Source organism: Motacilla alba, chromosome 13, assembly GCF_015832195.1.
Source record: "Motacilla alba alba isolate MOTALB_02 chromosome 13, Motacilla_alba_V1.0_pri, whole genome shotgun sequence".
Classification (NCBI taxonomy): domain Eukaryota; kingdom Metazoa; phylum Chordata; class Aves; order Passeriformes; family Motacillidae; genus Motacilla; species Motacilla alba.
Window position 1 is genome coordinate 2,054,647 of NC_052028.1, and position 21,929 is coordinate 2,076,575.

Consider the following 21,929-nt stretch of genomic DNA (forward strand, 5'->3'; position numbering starts at 1 on the left):
AAAGCTGCCCTGAGCACAGGGGATCCGCCCGGAGACGCAGCAGTTCGGCGCGTACATGAAGAATCGGCAATATCAAAGAGTCGGCGCAATCTGTCCTATCTACATGCTCAGCTATTTCCTTTTCTCCTGATTAATCGTTGCCAAAAGATAAAGTTTATTAGCGCTATTTATCACTTATCGCCTGTTCACAGAATGTGATAAAAGTTCACATAGCGTTCACATGTTTTAGGGTTTCACACAAATAAAATCCAATATGAGTCATCTAACGTTCCCAAAGCACTTCTTTTCTCACAGAAAACCAAATCCCAATTTTCTTTCTTACATATAATCTAAAACCAAGAAAATCCACAGCTCTCTTCTAGCCAATCTTGAAATAGTCTTCAGCGACTTATTTCTGTGAAATAAACTCTTTTCCCAACCACTCTAAATTCTGAATCCTTTTTCCAATCAGTCCCCTTTTTAGGTTCTTCCTACATGCGATTTCTCAGTGTGAGGACCACAGTTCTCAAGTAATTTCGTCCCTATGTACGAGTGCACACACCACCCGTACCAGAGAACCTTCTCCGTTTAATCCCAGCAGTAGTGGGATGGCCAAGCAGCGAAGAGATGAGCAGGAAAGAGATTTTAGGGAAAGCATGAAAGACAGGACATTTTCATCTACCGTATTTAAATTAATCTGCAGACATTACATCTCCTCCACCTTGACGGGAAGCCTGAATATTGCAGACGACTCTTCAGAGCGCCTGAAAGCGCCGCTTTGAGGGAGAGGAGTGAAAAAGTATAACAGCTAAGGGGGAAGACGCCTTCCCCTGCACCAGGAATTCCTCCGGGGACGGGTTCAAGCCAAATCCCAGCCTGAGCCGCTCACATCGGCATTTTCCCCGACTCCACTCCACGGAAGCCGGTGGCAGCGGGCAACAAAAAGCTCCTTCTGCTCGATGCCACGCTTGGGGCTACACTGAAGCACCAGCTCCGGTCGTACAGACGGAGAGGGAAAGTTGGGTTACGGGTGTACACCACACCTTCTGTTAAAGCGGTTCAGAGCGCTAAGGAACCGAGCTGGCCAGAAAGAACTCCAGCGTAGCTGCCTCACTGAGTAAACACTCCGGGATAGATCACACATAATTATCGCGTAAAAGAGCCCAAATGCGGCTGAGACAATTAGTGGTCACTAGACACAGGCGAAAGGATTGTCTCAGCTTCAGGCTCCACGGCACTTTTGTTCCCGCTCCACCCCGAGTCCACCTCACCACCCCAGTTCGGTGAAACTCGCAGCTGTCTGTCCTTCTCCAGAACGGACAGAAGTGCGGACAACATTTGCGTCGTTCCTCGGGGGAAGCCAGCAATTTGCAGAGAAGACTTAGCAGGTCAAAAGGATGAGCCAAGGTCTGAAGTACACCCCCACTCACTCACATCCCCCCGCCCGTGAGCTAGTGAGCAGTGCGCCGGCACGTTCACATCTGCCGGCTCCCCACTGATCACCCACAGCAGAACAGAGGAAAAAAAGATTCACAAAAACTCACAGAGAGGGACCGTAGGGCAGAGCTCACCTGTGCTGAGCTCCCAGGGCTAGGAGGGTCCTCCCCAGAACGAGTGCCTGAGTCGGGATCAGAGGACGGGAGACCGGCAGACAAGGCTGCCGCCCCTGGTCTCAGGAACGTGAAGTCCTTCTGCCCCGACTCGGAGGCCAAACACACCTCGTAGGAATAGGGCAAGGGCAGCGTGCTGCTGCAGTAGTTGTACGGTGCTTTTGAGCCCAAGGTGGAATACAGTTCCTTATCAGAAGTTATAAAAATGGGAGGGCTCCTCGACTGTCGACATTTGAAGAAAAAAACAAAAATGACCGTACAGACGAATAATAAGGACACGACGGAGAGCGAAACAACAAGAATGAGGTTCAGATCAGACGCCAGGAGGGACACAGCGTCTCTGTCGCTCAGCTCCGGCAGCGCCTCCTGCAAGCTCTCGGCCAGCACCACGTGCAGCGTGGCCGTGGCCGACAGCGCCGGCTGCCCGTGGTCCTTCACCACGGCCACCACACGCTGCTTGGCCGCGTCCCGCTCGGACACGGCGCGCGCCGTGCGCACCTCGCCGCTGTGCAGCCCCACGCGGAACAGCGCCGGCTCCGACGCCGCCACCAGCTCGTACGACAGCCACGCGTTGCGCCCCGCGTCCGCGTCCACCGCCACCACCTTGGCCACCAGGTAGCCGGCCTCGGCCGAGCGCGGCACCACCTCGAAAGGCGCCGCCGCCCCTCCCGCCGCCTCTCCCGCCGCCGCCGCCGCCGCCGCCGGCCACAGCACCCTGGGCGCGTTGTCGTTGCGGTCCAGCACGAAGACGCGCACCGTGGCCGTGGAGCTGCGCGCCGGCGAGCCGCCGTCCTGCGCCCGCACGGCCACCGCGAACTCGCGGCACCGCTCGTAGTCCAAGGAGCGCTGCGCGTACAGCGCGCCGCTCCGCGCCTCCACCGACACGAGCGGCGCCGCGCCCGCCGCGCCCGCGCTGCCGCCCGCCAGCCAGTAGCTCACGCGCCCGTTGGCGCCCGCGTCCGCGTCCCGCGCCTGCACGCGCAGCACCAGCGCGCCCGCCGCGTTGTTCTCCGCCACGTACGCGCTGTACGCCGCCTCCTCGAACACCGGCGCGTTGTCGTTCACGTCCGACACCTCCAGCACCAGCTCCCTGCTGCTCCGCAGCGCCGGCCTGCCCCGGTCCCGAGCCACCACCGTCACGCGGTGCTCGCACGCCTGCTCGCGGTCCAGCGCGCTCGCCGTCACCACCTTGTACGAGCCGCCCGACGACGCCACCAGCGACAGCGGCGCCTCGCCCGACAGCTCGCACGACACCTGACCGTTCTCGCCCGAATCAGGATCGTCCACGTTCAGCAGAGCCACCACGGTGCCGACTGGAGCGTCCTCGGGCACCGGGCTCGACAGTGACAGAATCGTGATTTCGGGCGCGTTGTCATTCACGTCCAGCACCTCCACCTCCACCTTGCAGTGCGCCACCAAACCGCCACCGTCCCTTGCCTGCACCAGCAACACGTAACCTCGCGTGTCCTCAAAATCCAGCTCCTCCTGCAGACTGATCGCCCCGCTGTCCACATCCACTGTGAACTTCTGAAGCACCTTAGCCGGCATTTTCCCAAAGCCGTAGGTGATCCGGGCGTTGGTGCCGGCATCGGCATCGGAGGCAGAGATGTTCAGCACCGTCGATCCCAGAGGCGCGTCCTCGCGCAGGCTGACGCGGTACCGGTCCTGCGCGAACACGGGTGGGTTGTCATTGGCGTCGGTGACGTTGATCCAGAGCTGGGCGGTGCCACTCCGGGGCGGGTCTCCGCCATCCAGCGCAGTCAGCAGCAGACGCAGGCTCGGCTCGCTCTCTCGGTCCAGTGCACGGCGCAGCACCAGCTCTGGAAACTTGCTGCCGTCCTGGCTCTCTTTCACCTCCACTGCGAAGTACCCGTTAGCCTCCAGCTGATAGCCCTGCAGAGAGTTACTGCCCACGTCCGCGTCCTCGGCCACATCCACGGAAAATCGGGCACCAGTAGGTGTAGACTCAATTATTTCGTAGTGGATATTTTCCTTAAGAAAGCGGGGTGCGTTGTCGTTGACGTCCTGAATGTCCACCTCGACGCGAAAAACGTTCAGCGGGTTGTGCACCAGCGCCTCGAAGCTGACGGAGCAGGTCGCCGAGTCGCCGCACATCTCCTCCCGGTCCAGCCTCTCGTTCACGTACAGGTTCCCGTTCTCCTCATCCACCGTGAAGTATTTCAGCTGCTTCTTGCCGGCAGACGCCACCTGCAGCTTGCGCGCCGGCAGCTCGTCGGCGCTGAGCCCCAGGTCCCGCGCCAGCGGCCCCACGAGCGAGCCTCTGCCCAGCTCCTCGGCGATGGCGTAGCGGACCCGCTCGGCCGCCGCCCGGCAGCACACGCACAGCAGCACCGCGGCCAGCAGCGCTCGCCCGCCGCCCGGCCCGCGCCTCTGCCGCCGCCTCCCCGCCATTCTCTGCCCGCCGCGCTCGCCGCGCTCCTGCCTCCTGCCGCCGCCCCGCCGCCCTTCCAGCCGCTCTCGCCGCCCGCGGCCGACACCGCCGAAAGGCACCGAGCTCGGCGCGCCGCCTCTCGCCGCCTCTCGCCGCCTCTCGCTGCTGCGGCCGCTGCCGCTGCCGCTGTGGCCGGCGCCGGGCGAGCGAGCAGCCTGCGGGGGCAGGACGCTGCGGCGGCGGCGGCGGCGGCTCCAGCGCCGCTCGGCGGCGGCCAACAGCGACACCCGGAGGCGCCGCCGCGCCGCTGCAGCCGCCCGATGGCCGCGCTCGGGGTCTCGCCCCGGGCCGCTCCCCGCTCCATCAGCCCCCGGAAAGCGCGAGTCGGAGTTCAGTTTGGAGAATTTTTTCATACCCGCGGAAAGGGGAATTGAGGAGCTCTGTTCAGAAGCAAAACTGCAGAGCCTGGCTGGGGAACCTGTAGCGGAATAATCGAGGATCACGCAGACTTCGTACAAGGCGGCACAGGTGAGTACAGGTAAGGATCAGCAGGTACACTGTGCATCAAATGCCCTGCAGATTCCTATCCCTTCTGTTACTGCTGTGGGCTCTCTTTAACCCAGCTCTTTTATTTCATTTCTACCATCTCTGTGAAGAGACATCTACAAAATACTTGGGAAGAGAAGCCTTTGTAGAAAAGAAGCACCAGAAGCAACATCTCCTTTCTGGAGATTCTTGTTTATATTCCTTTTTTTATATATCCATCTCACAGTAACTGTGACTGGGGGAAAATGGCAAGTCTTATTCTCTATTACAGCATTATCCTTACATGTTCCCAGTTTGACAAATCATGGAGATCACCACAACTTCTTGTGCTAGAACTGGGAAGAATGACCTGTTAAAGCATTTCTTCAAAAAAAAAAAAAACCTTTTCAGTGAACGGCTTAAGTAAGTAAATCTAAGAACAGGGAATGACTGGGGAAAGTATCCATGCTCCCAGGATACTTCAGTTAGCAGCGTGCTGAATTTTACTCTGAGAATTGTGAAAATTACTATTAATACTCCTCTGTGGTGATGCCTGAGGGATACATGACATGTCAGCTACCTTTCCCAGGACAGAGACTTCAAGATAAAAAGACAAAAAAAAAAAAAGAAAAAAGTCTGAAAAATTATTCTCAGAAGGGCACAACTAGAGAAGGCAGTTTGCCCCCAGCTCAAACGCCCTGACATGTCCTTTGCCACGATAAAATAATAAAACACTGAACACTCCCGGCGTGGGATGGTCTGAAAACGGAAATGATACAACACTCTTGAGAGTACACCTGTGCAAAAACGAAAAAACACTTGATCCTCCTCGGTGCCTGTTTGTGCTGACACCACTTCTCTACAACAACCAAAGAAAATCACGAAATACAAAACTCTCCACAAACCAACAGCTCTCGTTTCATGACCTTGTAGAGAGCAGGGCACGTTATGATCAGCTGAACCATTCCAAGCGCTACCCAAACCAGCTTTTGGGAAACTACAGGTACAACAGGTTTTACCAACACTCCTATTGCTCAAGAATTAACTCCATGAATTCATACTGTGCTCATTCACAGGGTCCTGGTGATAACTCAGTTCCCACTTATGCCACTCTTACCCCGTCTCAAAAAAAAAAAAAAAAAACAAAGACAGCAACTACAAGACTCAGTTTTTATATCTTCTTCTGCTGTAGCAGTTATTAGGAAATGATCGCTTGGCCTCAGCATTGCTGTGAGAACAGGCTCTTCCTCTGCAGTAAGAAGCACCCACACTCTGGTTTCAGAGAGAGAATGCTGAGAAAGTACTGAAATAGAACCTTCCCCTTCCTCGCCCTTTGTTGTATTACATAAATTAGACACTGCTTTCAAGTAATTAACGTTAATTGAAAACTCTGTGTTGTATGACAACGGCGATAAATACAAAACCAGATGACTGACGTTTGGAAAAGCCTTCCACCAATAAGCAGTTCACGATGAAAATACTCTTAAGAGTCCAAACCTGTGAGCAGTGCTGTGATCAAGAAATCAACATTGGCAAATGAACTTTAGGCACGTTAGGACCTCCTGTCGCTGCACCCTCGGCTACAGCACCATCTCTCTGAAAAAGGCACAACGGCGAAGAGTAACACAGACAAAAGTTGCCCATAGAACAGAAACAATCCTCTGGAAATCTACTTTTGTTTGGCACAAGAGGCTTCTCGTGGACAATCAGCTCATTCTCACTAAATCACTCCAGGTGCACTAACTCGGGATTGTGCTCGCTGGCTGCTAAGGAGCACAGAAGGAAAAAACAACCTTTCAATGTAGTTCATTATTGTCACCTTTCATTAGCAACGAAGTCACCTTTCATTAACAATGTACGCTACTCACTTCCTCCCACATTGCATCGACTTTAAACACTTGGCATGGAAAGACTGAGCGCTGCTACACGAGAGAGAACAATATGAAACAGGATTTAAGGGGACGTGAAAAGGACAAACAAACAACCCTTCACACAAGCGTATCTCGACTTTCCCTGCAGTGCCATGCCACCTGTAACGCATCTCAGCAGAAATCTCGACAATACACTCCAATTTCTAGATATTACCCATAGTTTGAAGGCATAAAAAGAGGCAAATGGTCTCTAATCTGAACCTTCTGTCTGGGAACATCCAGTTCTTCAGCTCCATCTTTGCAGGAGCACAGCGATGACGCACCACCAAGGTGACAAACCAGTGCTAACATACATAATTTAGATTTACAACATTAGCAGCAAACATTTGTGCTACTCTTCCACCATCTCTACTCACTCCCGAGTGTGAAGCTCACTTTTTACTCAACCAAAGAAAAAATGCCGCAAGCAAACTCAAAAAATGCCCGGGAATGGTCTCCTGGAAAAAACAGAGTGCTACAAAAAGTTGACACTGCTGCAAATACTGGATGAGGAACACTCAATGAGGCCCCCTCAAAAGTAAAAAATGCAACAAAACCAAAACAAAGCAGAAAAACACGGGTCCACGTTCAATTTCAAACAATGGCTTACATTTATCCTAAATACTATTTACAGAAAAGGAATATGGGGAGAGTGATAATTAATTATACTAAAGATAGACTTGGGAAAAGTGCTGCTGTTAAAAATCCATAATACAGTGTAGTTCATACTCTGTTTTAAAAGGAAAATAAATAATAAAAAAATATAAGATGGGACGATACAATATCCACGAGCAAATAATGATGCAGAGGGGTGGAGAAGAAAGAAAAAAAAGCCATAAGATTGTGTACAAAAGAAAAATATTCTACCGAACCTAAAATTACTAGACAAGAACAAAATGTTCTCTCACGCTACCTCAAGCACGTGTGCTGTCGAGAACACAGCTGATAGTGACAACGCAAACTTCCACTTGTTTACAATGCAATACAATAGAGGAGCAGAGCGAATACTGGCGAGATGACCGGAATTCAACAACCTGCACTCACAAAAACAAAAGGTCTCAACCACAGAATCTCAAGCAGAGAAGAGCTCGAATCCTGCTAGAAGGTTCACCAAAAGCAACACTGAGATCCGAATCCTACGTCCACCCCCCCACAGCAAGAGGTACCAGCCATCGCACACGGAGGTTATGCTTTACTTCTCAGAGTATTGCGCTAGTCAGGACAGAGTCACCAGGGGAAAAGAGGACAGGGAAGAACCACGAGGAAGCGTCACGGACGGAACTCGACCGAAGAAACTCACCGAGGGAGGGGCGGGATGCGAGGGGAGGGCGCCGGCAGGGTCCTCGTCCCCGAGCAGCGGCGCGGGCTCGTCGGGCGGCGGCCGGGCCGGGAGGGTGTCGCAGCAGGCGGCGGCCGAGAGGCGCAGCTGGCTCTTGCGCGAGTCGGCCGTGAGCGACACGTCGTGCGAGTAGGACTGCAGGAAGGCGCGCACGCCGTCGATGCCCACGAAGTGCGACACGGGCACGCCGCGCAAGGCGCCGCCGTCCGGCGGCAGCAGCTGGCGGCGGTGGCAGCGGCGCAGGCGCAGCGCCAGCAGCAGCAGCAGGAAGGCCACGAAGAGGCACGACACGGCGGCCACGGCCAGCACGAGCCAGCGCGTCAGGCTGGCGGCCGGCTCGCCCGGCGCCGCCGCCTCATCGGCCGCGCTGCCCAGCTCGGCCAGCAGCTCGGCCACGCTCTCGGCCAGCACCACGCTCAGCGTGGCCGTGGCCGACAGCGCCGGCCGCCCGTGGTCCCGCACCAGCACCACCAGGCTGTGGCGCGCCGCGTCGCGGGCCAGCGGCGAGCGCGCCGTGCGCACCTCGCCGCTGTGCAGCCCCACGCGGAACAGCCCCGGCTCCGTGGCCTTGGCCAGCTCGTAGGACAGCCACGCGTTCTGCCCCGCGTCCGCGTCCACCGCCACCACCTTGGCCACCAGCGCGCCGGCCTCCGAGCGCCGCGGCGCCAGCTCCACGCCCGACCACGCGGCGCCCGAGCCCAGCGCCGCGGCCGCCGGCGGGTACAGCACCTGCGGCGCGTTGTCGTTCTCGTCCAGCACCTCCAGCCGCACCGACACGTTGCTGCCGAGCGCCGGCGCGCCGCCGTCCTCCGCACGCACCCACAGCTGCAGCTCGCGCAGCTGCTCGTAGTCCAAGGAGCGCAGCGCGTACAGCGCGCCCGTCTCCGCCTGCACCGACACGTACGACGACAGCGGCGCGCCCCGCACCCGCCCCTCCGCCAGCCGGTAGCGCACGCGCGCGTTCTGCCCCCAGTCCGCGTCCGTGGCGCGCACCGTCAGCACCAGCGCGCCCGCCGCGTTGTTCTCCGCCAGCCGCGCGCTGTAGCGCTCCTCCGCGAACACCGGCGCGTTGTCGTTCACGTCCAGCACCCGCAGCGCCAGCACCGCGCTGCTCTGCAGCGCCGGCCGCCCGCCGTCGGCCGCCCGCACCGTCACGTTGTACTCCGACACCTGCTCCCGGTCCAGCTCTCCCGCTGTCACCACACGGAAGTAATCTTCATAGGACTTCTCCAGCCGGAACGGGACGCCCCCTTCCAGGGAACAGCTCACCTCGCCATTCGCCCCCGAGTCCCGGTCCTGCACGTGCAGCAGGGCGACCACCGTCCGTGACGGAACGTCCTCGGAAATCTCACTTAGTGCCGACCTCACAGAAATCACCGGCACATTATCGTTTATATCTGTGACGCTGATCGTGACTTTTACAGTGTCGGAAAGGCCTCCCCCGTCCCGTGCCTGCACCTCCAGTTCGTAAGAACCGCCTTCCTCAAAGTCCAGTGCTCGCAACAGCGTGATCGCGCCTGTTTCAGAGTCCAGATAGAAGATATTCGATGCCACGTCCGACACTTTTTTCAACGAGTATTTCACGTGTCCATTCTGCCCCTCGTCGGTGTCGGTGGCAGTGACGGTGACGAGGACGGAGCCCACGGGCACGTCCTCGGGCACACGCACCGTGTACTCCGCCTGGCTGAACACCGGCGCGTTGTCGTTCGCGTCCAGCACGGTCACGCGGATCCGAGCCGTGCCCGTCCGGGCCGGATCGCCGCCGTCCATCGCCCGCAGCACCAGCTCGTGAAACGCCGCCTCCTCCCGGTCCAGCGCCTTCGCCAGCACCAGCTCGGGACGCTGATCGCCGCCGGGGCCCGCCTGCACGGCCAGCGAGAAGTGCTCGTCACCGCTCAGCTCGTAGCTCTGCAGGGAATTCCGGCCCGAGTCCGGGTCGTGAGCCTCGGCCAGGGGAAACCGTGACCCCGGGGCTGTCGTCTCGCTCATTCTTTCTTCCATCTCAATTTCCTTGAAGCTGGGCGCGTTGTCGTTAATGTCCGTGATTTCCACTTCGATGCCGTAAACCTGCATTTCCCCTTCCACTATCAGCTCACAGCGTAGCACGCATTTCTCCACCAGCCGGCACAGCTGCTCTCTGTCGATCCTCTCCGCCGTCACTAAATGTCCCGTCTTCCCGTGCAAAGCGAAATACTGCGTCCTACCTTCAGAGACAATTTGAAAGCCGCGATCTCGGATCTCCGGCAGCTGCAGCCCCAGGTCCTTGGCCACGTCGCCCACGAAGGAGCCCTTGGGCATCTCCTCGGGCACCGAGTAGCGCAGCTGCCCCCACGCCGCCTCCCACGCTGCCAGCAGCACGGCCCAGAGCAGAGCTCGCTGCCGCCGGCCCCAGCGCCTCCCCGCCGCGCACATCGCCGCCGCGGCACCGCTCGTTCTCTTGCAGCTCCTCGCCGCCAACCGACACAGCTCCGGCTCCGACTCTGCTCCCAGCTTCTGCACGGTGTTTCAGCCACCGGCTCCTCCGTCTTGCTATAGAACGGCTCCGCACCGCGGACACACCGGCCGCAGAGCTCGATACCGAGCGAGCCACCGAGCCGCTCCGCAGCGGGCGGGGCTGCGGCGCTCCGAGCTCCCTCTCGCTCCTCTCGGTCAACAGCGGCGCCCGCAGCCTCCTCCCGGCACTGCAGGCACCGAGCGCTGCCCGGCGCTGCGATCCTGCCCGGCCCACGGGCAGCTCGCGGGGCGGGACATAACCGATAAGAAGACATCGCTTTTCGTCCAGCGCGGACCTCCTGCTTCGGCTTTTTTACAGTTGATCTCTGGTGTCATCCTCCGCCGGGGACGACGTGAAAGATGTAACATTCCGCCTGTGACTATGCTAGTGCTACCGCGCGGGAAAATGTCTTCATCATGACCTCATAACATGAATGAAACTATCTCCGAGTGTGACGTCTGGGGTATCAAGTTTTTTACTGCATACGTCCGAAAGCGCAAACTCCTCCACCAATTCCAGTTTTTATACCAGTCGTGCTTGCAGAACATTCAGCGGATGAAAATAGTGTTATAGAATACGAAAACTACTCATGAACAGTCAATGTTCAAATTGGTCACTGAATTGGTCAAATTGCTCACTGCAGGGAAGGTCGTTGCAATCTTGAGCCTGCACATCACAAACTACTCCTAATAAAAGTGCGTTATTCCCCGTTCTCCAAAAACAACTTGGCAATTTTTCATTACAATTTTACTCAATGTAGGCATGACAATGCTCACTCTGATGACTTAATACTTGCGTATTAAGTCAAGTACCGGCATGACCTAGACGATAATGGAACTAAGTCGGGCACAGAGTTCGGGTACTTAGCAGGCAATAAATACAGAGCTGGCCCCACCAACAAAGAGCTTTTTTGAAATCCTTAATTAACCCGACTCAATAGTGTAAGCATTCCCACAGCAGCCTTCCCTCAAAATAAGAGCTTTGGTCCACCTATCAGAAGATCCAAACACACAGCTTCGACGAAAAAATGTCGGGAAGGGACACTATCCACACCAAGCCCGTCATGTGCATCTCATTCTACACAATAAAGATCCACCTTCCGCCTTAATAACAAGTAACAAATTAAAAAAAAAATAATTTTTCCTAAAGAAAAAAATTCAGCTAAATCAGAATGAGTCACGAAGGCAAATGTGCTTCAAAACTGCCGAACGGCAAGAAGTGCCCGCTGAGCCTACCAGTCTTACATCAGATGAGGCAGCAATTACCCGTTCGCAAAACTTTATGCAAAAGGAACATGAGAAGGGATTATTTCACGGCATCATGAAATAAAATGAAACCACTAACAGATTCAGGGAAGAAAAATAACGCAAGAGCTCACGGCCACCAGCACGCCGTTATATAAAGGCGCAGAACGAAAGAATTCACTTTACAGACCTGCGGTGCATCCGAGCCGGCCGGCGGCTCTCCCGTCAGGGCGCTGCTGCTCAGGCTCGGCTTGTGGCAGGAATCCCCGCCCAGAAGCTCCTCCGCCGACAGGATGGGCACCGGCGGCGGCGGCCAAGCGGCCTCGGGCGGGGCGCGGGCCGGCGGCGCCACGCACAGGTTGTAGGAGTAGGGCAAGGTGCCCTCGCAGAAGTCGGCCGGGAAGGCGGCGCCGGCCAGCGAGAAGCGCTGCGCGCCCAGGCAGCGCAGCACGGCGGGCGGCCCGGCCCGGCGCAGCCGCGCCAGCACGGCCAGCGCCACGCTCAGCACCAAGAGCGCCGACAGCAGCGCCAGCGCCAGCACCAGGTAGAACTGCAGCTCGGCCGCCGCCGCCGCCGCCGCCTCGGCGCCCGCCGGCCGCTCGCTCAGCTCCGGCAGCGCCTCCTGCAAGCTCTCGGCCAGCACCACGTGCAGCGTGGCCGTGGCCGACAGCGCCGGCTGCCCGTGGTCCTTCACCACGGCCACCACACGCTGCTTGGCCGCGTCCCGCTCGGACACGGCGCGCGCCGTGCGCACCTCGCCGCTGTGCAGCCCCACGCGGAACAGCGCCGGCTCCGACGCCGCCACCAGCTCGTACGACAGCCACGCGTTGCGCCCCGCGTCCGCGTCCACCGCCACCACCTTGGCCACCAGGTAGCCGGCCTCGGCCGAGCGCGGCACCACCTCGAAAGGCGCCGCCGCCCCTCCCGCCGCCGCCTCTCCCGCCGCCGCCGCCGCCGCCGCCGGCCACAGCACCCTGGGCGCGTTGTCGTTGCGGTCCAGCACGAAGACGCGCACCGTGGCCGTGGAGCTGCGCGCCGGCGAGCCGCCGTCCTGCGCCCGCACGGCCACCGCGAACTCGCGGCACCGCTCGTAGTCCAAGGAGCGCTGCGCGTACAGCGCGCCGCTCCGCGCCTCCACCGACACGAGCGGCGCCGCGCCCGCCGCGCCCGCGCTGCCGCCCGCCAGCCAGTAGCTCACGCGCCCGTTGGCGCCCGCGTCCGCGTCCCGCGCCTGCACGCGCAGCACCAGCGCGCCCGCCGCGTTGTTCTCCGCCACGTACGCGCTGTACGCCGCCTCCTCGAACACCGGCGCGTTGTCGTTCACGTCCGACACCTCCAGCACCAGCTCCCTGCTGCTCCGCAGCGCCGGCCTGCCCCGGTCCCGGGCCACCACCGTCACGCGGTGCTCGCACGCCTGCTCGCGGTCCAGCGCGCTCGCCGTCACCACCTTGTACGAGCCGCCCGACGACGCCACCAGCGACAGCGGCGCCTCGCCCGACAGCTCGCACGACACCTGACCGTTCTCGCCCGAGTCCCTGTCCCGCACTTTCAGCACGGCCACCACGGTGCCCACCGGAGCGTCCTCAGATACGGGACTCGAAAGCGACAAAATCGTAATCTCCGGGGCGTTGTCATTCTCATCGGTGATGTTGATCTGCACTTCACAGAGATCAGTGAGCCCTCCACCGTCCCTCGCCTCCAGCCGAAAGCTGTATTTACTCTGTCCCTCAAAATCGAGGGGACCCGCCGTCCTCACCTCACCACTCTCACTGTCAATAGTGAACAGCGAGCGGATGCTCTCCGGGACGTTGCCGAAGGAATAAAAGACTCTCCCGTTAGCGCCCGCGTCCGCATCCTTCGCCTGCACACACAGCACCACCGACCCCGCTGGCAGATTCTCTGCCACTCGCGCCTCGTAGACGCTTTTGCTGAACACGGGCGGGTTGTCATTGGCGTCTGTCACGTTGATAAGAACCAGAACAGTCCCAGACCTCGCGGGGTTCCCGCCGTCCACTGCTATCAGCACCAGCTCAAAGGAACTCTGCTTCTCCCGGTCCAGCGCTCTCTCCAGCACCAATTCCGGCTGTTTTTTTCCACCAGGGCTTTCCTTCATGGCCAAAGTGAAGGATGGGTTGCTGGTGAGCTGATAAGTCAGCAGAGAGTTGCTGCCCATGTCCATATCGCGGGCCATCTCCAGCAGAAAGCGAGCACCGGGGAGAGTCCATTCACCAATCTCCAGCTCTAGAGCAGCTTTGCTGAAGACCGGGGAGTTGTCATTCACGTCCTCGATCTCCACATCAACGTGGAAAACGTTCAGCGGGCTGTGCACCAGCGCCTCGAAGCTGACGGAGCAGGTCGCCGAGTCGCCGCACATCTCCTCCCGGTCCAGCCTCTCGTTCACGTACAGGTTCCCGTTCTCCTCATTCACCGTGAAGTATTGCTTCTCGTCGCTCAGCCGCAGCTTGCGCGCCGGCAGCTCGTCGGCGCTGAGCCCCAGGTCCCGCGCCAGCGGCCCCACGAGCGAGCCTCTGCCCAGCTCCTCGGCGATGGCGTAGCGGACCCGCTCGGCCGCCGCCCGGCAGCACACGCACAGCAGCACCGCGGCCAGCAGCGCTCGCCCGCCGCCCGGCCCGCGCCTCTGCCGCCGCCTCCCCGCCATTCTCCGCCCGCCGCGCTCGCCGCGCTCCTGCCTCCTGCCGCCGCCCCGCCGCCCTTCCAGCCGCTCTCGCCGCCCGCGGCCGACACCGCCGAAAGGCACCGAGCTCGGCGCGCCGCCTCTCGCCGCCTCTCGCCGCCGCTGCTGCGGCCGCTGCCGCTGCCGCTGTGGCCGGCGCCGGGCGAGCGAGCAGCCTGCGGGGGCAGGACGCTGCGGCGGCGGCGGCGGCGGCTCCAGCGCCGCTCGGCGGCGGCCAACAGCGACACCCGGAGGCGCCGCCGCGCCGCTGCAGCCGCCCGATGGCCGCGCTCGGCGGGGCCCGGCTTTGGGCGCGGCTCAGCGGCTGCACCGGCCCCGGGGCCGCTCCCCGCTGCCAACCGCCCGCGCAGAAGAACTTCCGTAACTCCACTCCGAGCCGTTTCTCTCTGACATGTCCTGTCGCGTGCTTTCAGGGCATTCTTTTCAGTCACATTCTACAGGCAGAAGGAAATATTCATGGCAGGGCAGTATAGAATGGAATTAAGCCGCACTTAATAAAATAATGGTCCATTAACACCAGCAATAACCGATAATATAGAGAAGACTTCAAGAGCTTTTTCACACTCTGTAACTTGTCTTAAATTAGTTTTCATTATGTTATTCATTTCTTGAGATGAACTGAGATCTAGATCAGCCTAAAGCAATGTAAGCATCCCCCATGCCAATGCAACAAAATAACATTTACTCTTTGGATTCTGACTCATTAAGGTTGTTTCATCTGCATCTCCATATCTGAGAACCTGACAATGGAAAGTGCAAAGCAACGCTGAGTTCCTCAAAGAGCCAAAAAATGTTTTCACGTTCCACCTTAAACTTATTATTGGTAACGTAATCCATACCTGTGCCATGAGCTGGAACACTTTTTACTAGATTTGAACGTTGGAGGCATATCGAAAACTTCTCTGGGCAATACCTGCCCTTTTCTCACAACCCACATCAAGAGGTTTTGCCTAATCAAAAGTTCCCTTCTTTTAGTTCAAAGCATTTCTCTGCTATCCTATGACCAAAGACCCCCTTAAAAAGATACCTGTGCATATTTTCTAGAACTGTACTTGTAAATCAAAACAGAAAAAAATAAAAAGGTTTTAAAAATATGAACAGAGGAATAATTTCTCCATCCTTGAAGACAGAAAACTCCTGCAGTCCTTCTGCATTGCAGAGATGCTCCAACACTCAGGCTGCTTCCAGGCGAACTCTGGCCTGTCCATTGGGATGTTGGCCCAACACCTGCACACAGTCTACGCTCTCACAAAAAGAGTTCAGAGGGGGGAAAGAACCTCCCTGGACCTGCCGGGCAGAGTGCATGTCATGCACTGCAGGACACTCTTGGAGGGAGCAGCAGGTGCCCATGGGCAGCTCATGTCCCACCTTAGCACCCACCAATCACACAAAGCGCTTCTCTGCAAAGCTCTTCCCTATCCCCCACTCTCTCTGGAAACTGGGGATTGCCCCAGCCCCGTGCAGCACCTGGCACTTTGATCCATTCCATGATGCTTGCACGGGGCCCCTTCTCCAGCCTGTCCCTGGCTGCCATCTCTGCCCTCCCGAGAATCAGCTCCAGTCGGTGTCAGCTGCCAGCTGCCTGAAGGTGACTCAATGCCATCGGCCACCAAGCTGCGGAACACAACTGGGCCCAGTCAGGCCCTGGAGGGACAGCACAAGTCACTGCTCTCCACCTGGACACGCAGCCACCGTCTGTAACTCTCTGCAGCTGCCTCTCCAGCCTGCTCCGCAGCCATTTCACAGCCTCCAGCTGATTGCCCAGCATGTTCCTCTGGGCCATGGCCTGGGGGACACTGCACACCTTCTCCCACTGGCCCCTGCTCTGCGCGGGGCAATCTGGACTGGGCTGGGCGGCCACTCTGCCCTTTGATGACTCCAGCAGAGATGATTCTGCATTTTACAGCACAGACCAAATGTTCCTGCCTGAGCACACCAGGAGTGCTCATGAAACCCTTCCTCTGCACAGCTGCAACATCACAGGTGTGAGTGGGAGCTGCACCTGCACTCGGGCAGCTGGCACAGAGGAGACCTTCCACATGGGATCAGACACCCTGAGCCTGAGCTCATCACAACCAGCATGGCAAGACTTGGAAACACATGGAAATGGACAGATGCAACAACTTCTGCTAGGTCTCCCTTGCCCAACAGAAGCAACTCAAATCACACTGCCCTCCATCAGGCCCAGCCTGGTGTCATCCACGACATGTGACAAGCACGGCAATGACCGAGTTCTTCTCCAGCCTCACACACAGAGCTCCCCTCTCTGCTCTGTCTTCCACACCAGGCCACTCTCAGGTTTTGCTTGTGGCCATCTCCTCCCTGCTCAAATCTATCATGAGGTGATCATGCACTGCAGCCACACCATGAACGGAGCTACAATTGTCTGCTCACCACCGTGAGGAGAAGGAGCTGAGGGATTCCAGAGCACACAAATGATAAACAACCCTACTAAAAGATCAGCAGTCATCCAGCTGAGAATGGCTCACCACAGCATTGGCTGAGAGGGAATCTGCTCCCCTTCTTTATCACATGCTCTGTTCCACAGAGAAGCAAAGACTACCAATGTCATGTTTACATCTATTTCTCCCAACAGGAACAGGACACAAAGTCACTCTCACATATATCAAAGACAATTGAAATCAACCCAGCCAAGAATGGGCAAACACCAGGAGAGTATCAGTCACGGCCTCCCCTTGCAGATTGCTCAGCTGCAGTATATACACAGCCCAGGAAACTGGACTGGAACCAACACACAGGGGCCTCACACAGGAGCTCACTACACAGGCCCCAGACTGTCATGTCCTTGGATAGCAAGAGGAAGAAAAAGCTTGGAACCACAGCTGTGGGCCTCAGCTAACTCCTGGCACAAACAGAACTGGACACCATTCATTCCTGCATTTTGAACTGCAGCACAGTGAACTCCAGCACCAGCCCTGCCTCTGGAGACACAGACTTCTTCTCTCTCTCCAAACACAACAGGACAGCCAACTTTGCACACAGACACCACTGGAAGAAAACTCATGTGCACAGCTTCTCAGAGCCCAAGCATCACAACTAGGAGTATTCTCTTCTCCCAGTTATTTGATCAAGTGGGAAATGTCCTGTAGGCCATAAATTATTACCAGCTCTGGCACAGACCCACACACCCCAGTATCACCTCAAAGGCAGCACCACCATGCTTCAGCACATGGACTCCTCACAGGATGTGAGACTACCACTCCCGATGCAAAGGAACATGGAGCCCAAACTGGGCCATTTCAGTCCAAACCACACAACTGGAAATCATAAGGCTCCTCCTGACTCATTTTCAGAGGGCCAGCAATAGCCCTGGGCATCAGCACAACACATGCCATGTCTCCACCAGGACCTCCTCACACACCACACACCCAGCACTCCCTCCTAACCCTTCACAGCTCCCGTGCTCAGCACAGACCTTCACAATTTAGAGAGACTCCATCAAAAGAAGAGTTGCTCGGAGAGTATCTCCTTCCTATTGCTACGATTTGACATCTCACCCTAGCCATGGGACAAGAAAAGCATTTATTACAGAGACATTTTCAAGAAACATGTCTATGGAAGTCTCTCCCTTTTTACCTACAAACATGAAAGAACCATCTTCAGATCATCAGAAGAACGAGACTCAAAGTCAACACCTGCAGAGTTGAAGAGCTCACAACACTCTGCTGGGTTATATAACTCAGAGTAGATGATCGACGCCGTTGTTTATAGACACTGAAAACACAGCTTGCAATTCCCATACAGCATCAGGCATAAGTACAAAATTAAGCTTTGAAGTGACTCAGTTAGGATGACATGAAAACACTGAGCAAGAACCTCACAGGGTTCTCCATGCAGCTGGAATGCAGATCTTCTAGACAATTACTCTGGGGACATGAACCTCACATTGCTTCATCCTAGAGATAGGAGCTGGACAGGGAATGGAGGAAAACATTCCCGGGAGTCTTTCAGCAGACATTCACACACGGCTCACAGCACTCAGATTTCCAACCCTTCACACCATCCCTGGTGTCCCTTCACCCAAATATCTCAAAAACACGTGACACTGGGGGCGCAGCTCCACAGACCATTTTTCTTCCCACCGCCAAGTTCACACAGCTCTCTGTACATCTCTGTGCTGTGCCAGCTGCATTTGCTGCTCACTGAAGTTCTCTGAAGAGACTTCTTGGGTCTCCAAGGAAAAGCCCAGCAGTCTCCAAGAGACACTGACTCAGTGAATATCTGCTCACAGGGAGCTATGACAACCTTGTATCTCCTGCTGCACCTTCAATCTCTCCCTTCCCATCCACGCAATTCTCTTGCCACGCTAAATCTTTTCTAGCCAAGGCTCATCCAGCCCCATCTGACAAAGCTCTACCTTAGAAAACAAGCACCAACCAAAGCAGTTCTGCCATTTCCTCCTGCAATTCCTCCTCCACATGCAGCCACCCTCAGGCTTTTCAAAGAGACACAACTTCAAGAGGATCCTTCATGTTCTTAACTGGCAGACATACATCATCAGAGACCACTTGTTGCCGGGTCCAATCCTCTCTTGGCGACACAACCAAAGCACGGATGATGCAAACACTATTCCTGCTGACCTTCACTGTGTATCATGGACAGTGATAATGGCCAAAAAGAACTTGCAGAGAGGTTCCACACAAAGCCAACAGCATTTGGTTCAAGACACATTCTACCGTATTCGAGCACATGTGCTCTTGGTAACACACAGGAGCCTGCTATAAAGTTGTATTTCTTAATAACGAGATTCATCCCTTCACAAGAGCTAAAGCTGACAGCAACACAGATTCTACAGAGCACAGCTGACACAGGGGAACCACACCTGGAACCGGATCAACACCCAAACCTCCGACCTAACCAAGAGCCTGCCAGCAGCAGCCTTCGCTCTCTTTCCTTGTTCTCTAACTGGAAGGCTGAGGACCCACCCCATGTTCACATAACGACAGCAACGGGCACCAGCCTTCAGATTTCTCACCAAAGGAAACTTCACCAGGCTTTAAAGCAAAATCTCCTGATCGAGGCAGAGAACACGGCGGAGAAAGTGCTCGACAGCACGAGGAGAAAGCGTGGTGGAGAAAATCTGGACCGAAGAGAAACTCACCGAGGGAGGGGTGGGATCCGCGGGGAGGGCGCCGGTAGGGTCCTCGTCCCCGAGCAGCGGCGCGGGCTCGTCGGGCGGCGGCCGGGCCGGGAGGGTGTCGCAGCAGGCGGCGGCCGAGAGGCGCAGCTGGCTCTTGCGCGAGTCGGCCGTGAGCGACACGTCGTGCGAGTAGGACTGCAGGAAGGCGCGCACGCCGTCGATGCCCACGAAGTGCGACACGGGCACGCCGCGCAAGGCGCCGCCGTCCGGCGGCAGCAGCTGGCGGCGGTGGCAGCGGCGCAGGCGCAGCGCCAGCAGCAGCAGCAGGAAGGCCACGAAGAGGCACGACACGGCGGCCACGGCCAGCACGAGCCAGCGCGTCAGGCTGGCGGCCGGCTCGCCCGGCGCCGCCGCCTCGTCGGCCGCGCTGCCCAGCTCGGCCAGCAGCTCGGCCACGCTCTCGGCCAGCACCACGCTCAGCGTGGCCGTGGCCGACAGCGCCGGCCGCCCGTGGTCCCGCACCAGCACCACCAGGCTGTGGCGCGCCGCGTCGCGGGCCAGCGGCGAGCGCGCCGTGCGCACCTCGCCGCTGTGCAGCCCCACGCGGAACAGCCCCGGCTCCGTGGCCTTGGCCAGCTCGTAGGACAGCCACGCGTTCTGCCCCGCGTCCGCGTCCACCGCCACCACCTTGGCCACCAGCGCGCCGGCCTCCGAGCGCCGCGGCGCCAGCTCCACGCCCGACCACGCGGCGCCCGAGCCCAGCGCCGCGGCCGCCGGCGGGTACAGCACCTGCGGCGCGTTGTCGTTCTCGTCCAGCACCTCCAGCCGCACCGACACGTTGCTGCCGAGCGCCGGCGCGCCGCCGTCCTCCGCACGCACCCACAGCTGCAGCTCGCGCAGCTGCTCGTAGTCCAAGGAGCGCAGCGCGTACAGCGCGCCCGTCTCCGCCTGCACCGACACGTACGACGACAGCGGCGCGCCCCGCACCCGCCCCTCCGCCAGCCGGTAGCGCACGCGCGCGTTCTGCCCCCAGTCCGCGTCCGTGGCGCGCACCGTCAGCACCAGCGCGCCCGCCGCGTTGTTCTCCGCCAGCCGCGCGCTGTAGCGCTCCTCCGCGAACACCGGCGCGTTGTCGTTCACGTCCAGCACCCGCAGCGCCAGCACCGCGCTGCTCTGCAGCGCCGGCCGCCCGCCGTCGGCCGCCCGCACCGTCACGTTGTACTCCGACACCTGCTCCCGGTCCAGCTCTCTCGCTGTCACCACGCGGTAGTAATCGTCAAAAGACTTCTCCAGCCGGAACGGAACTTCTTTGTCGATCGAGCAGCGCACCTCGCCATTCGCCCCCGAGTCCCGGTCCTGCAATTGTAGCAGTGCAACCACCGTCCCCGAGGGGGCGTCTTCGGAAATCTCACTTAGCGATGACCGCACAGATATCACTGGTGCGTTATCGTTTATGTCTGTGACGCTGATCGTGACTTTGGCAGCGTCGAAAAGACCTCCCCCATCCCGAGCCTGCACCTCCAGTTCAAAGGACTCGGCTTCCTCGAAGTCCAGGCTCCGCAACAGACTGATCGCTCCACTCTCAGAGTCCACATGGAAAAAAGCTGTGTCCCCCTCTTTCTTCAAAGAGTATTTAATTTCCCCGTACAGCCCTTCGTCGGCGTCCGTAGCCGTCATGATCACAAGGGTGGAGCCCACGGGCACGTCCTCGGGCACACGCACCGTGTACTCCGCCTGGCTGAACACCGGCGCGTTGTCGTTCGCGTCCAGCACGGTCACGCGGATCCGAGCCGTGCCCGTCCGGGCCGGATCGCCGCCGTCCATCGCCCGCAGCACCAGCTCGTGAAACGCCGCCTCCTCCCGGTCCAGCGCCTTCGCCAGCACCAGCTCGGGACGCTGATCGCCGCCGGGGCCCGCCTGCACGGCCAGCGAGAAGTGCTCGTCACCGCTCAGCTCGTAGCTCTGCAGGGAATTCCGGCCCGAGTCCGGGTCGTGGGCCCTGGCAAGGGAAAACCGTGACCCGGGAGCTGTCGTCTCGCTAATCCTCTCTTCAACCTCACTTTCCTTGAAGCTCGGTGCGTTGTCGTTAATGTCCGTGATTTCCACTTCGATTCGGTAAACCTGCATCTGTCCCTCCACTATCAGCTCACAGCGCAGCACGCATTTCTCCACCAGCCGGCACAGCTGCTCTCTGTCGATCCTCTCTGCCGTCACTAAATGTCCCGTCTTCCCGTGCAAAGCGAAATACTTCGTCCTACCTTCGGAGACAATTTGAAAGCCGCGATCTCGGATCTCCGGTAATTTCAGCCCCAGGTCCTTGGCCACGTCGCCCACGAAGGAGCCCTTGGGCATCTCCTCGGGCACCGAGTAGCGCAGCTGCCCCCACGCCGCCTCCCACGCTGCCAGCAGCACGGCCCAGAGCAGAGCTCGCTGCCGCCGGCCCCAGCGCCTCCCCGCCGCGCACATCGCCGCCGCGGCACCGCCGGCACCGCAACACCGCCGATCCAATCCCGCTGCCGCTCAATGCTCTCAGCTCCTGCACCGTGCGCAGCTGCCGCTGCCTCCGCCTGGCTGCACAATGGACCGGCACCGCGGGGACGATCGCGGACCGCACGTTCGGACAGGGAACGAGCGAGCGAG

General features: G+C 58.4%; 2 protein-coding genes across 2 annotated transcripts in view; both read right to left on the reverse strand.

Moving 5' to 3' along the window:
- Positions 1-21,929, reverse strand: part of LOC119706656 (protocadherin gamma-A6-like) — a 206,834-nt gene that overhangs the window by 39,129 nt on the left and 145,776 nt on the right. The gene's annotated exons all lie outside the window — the stretch shown is intronic.
- LOC119706382 lies at positions 11,624-21,755 on the reverse strand. The gene is given in 3 exon segments (XM_038150003.1): positions 11,624-14,111; positions 14,113-14,594; positions 19,311-21,755. Coding segments are annotated over 3 exon segments (5,415 nt in total).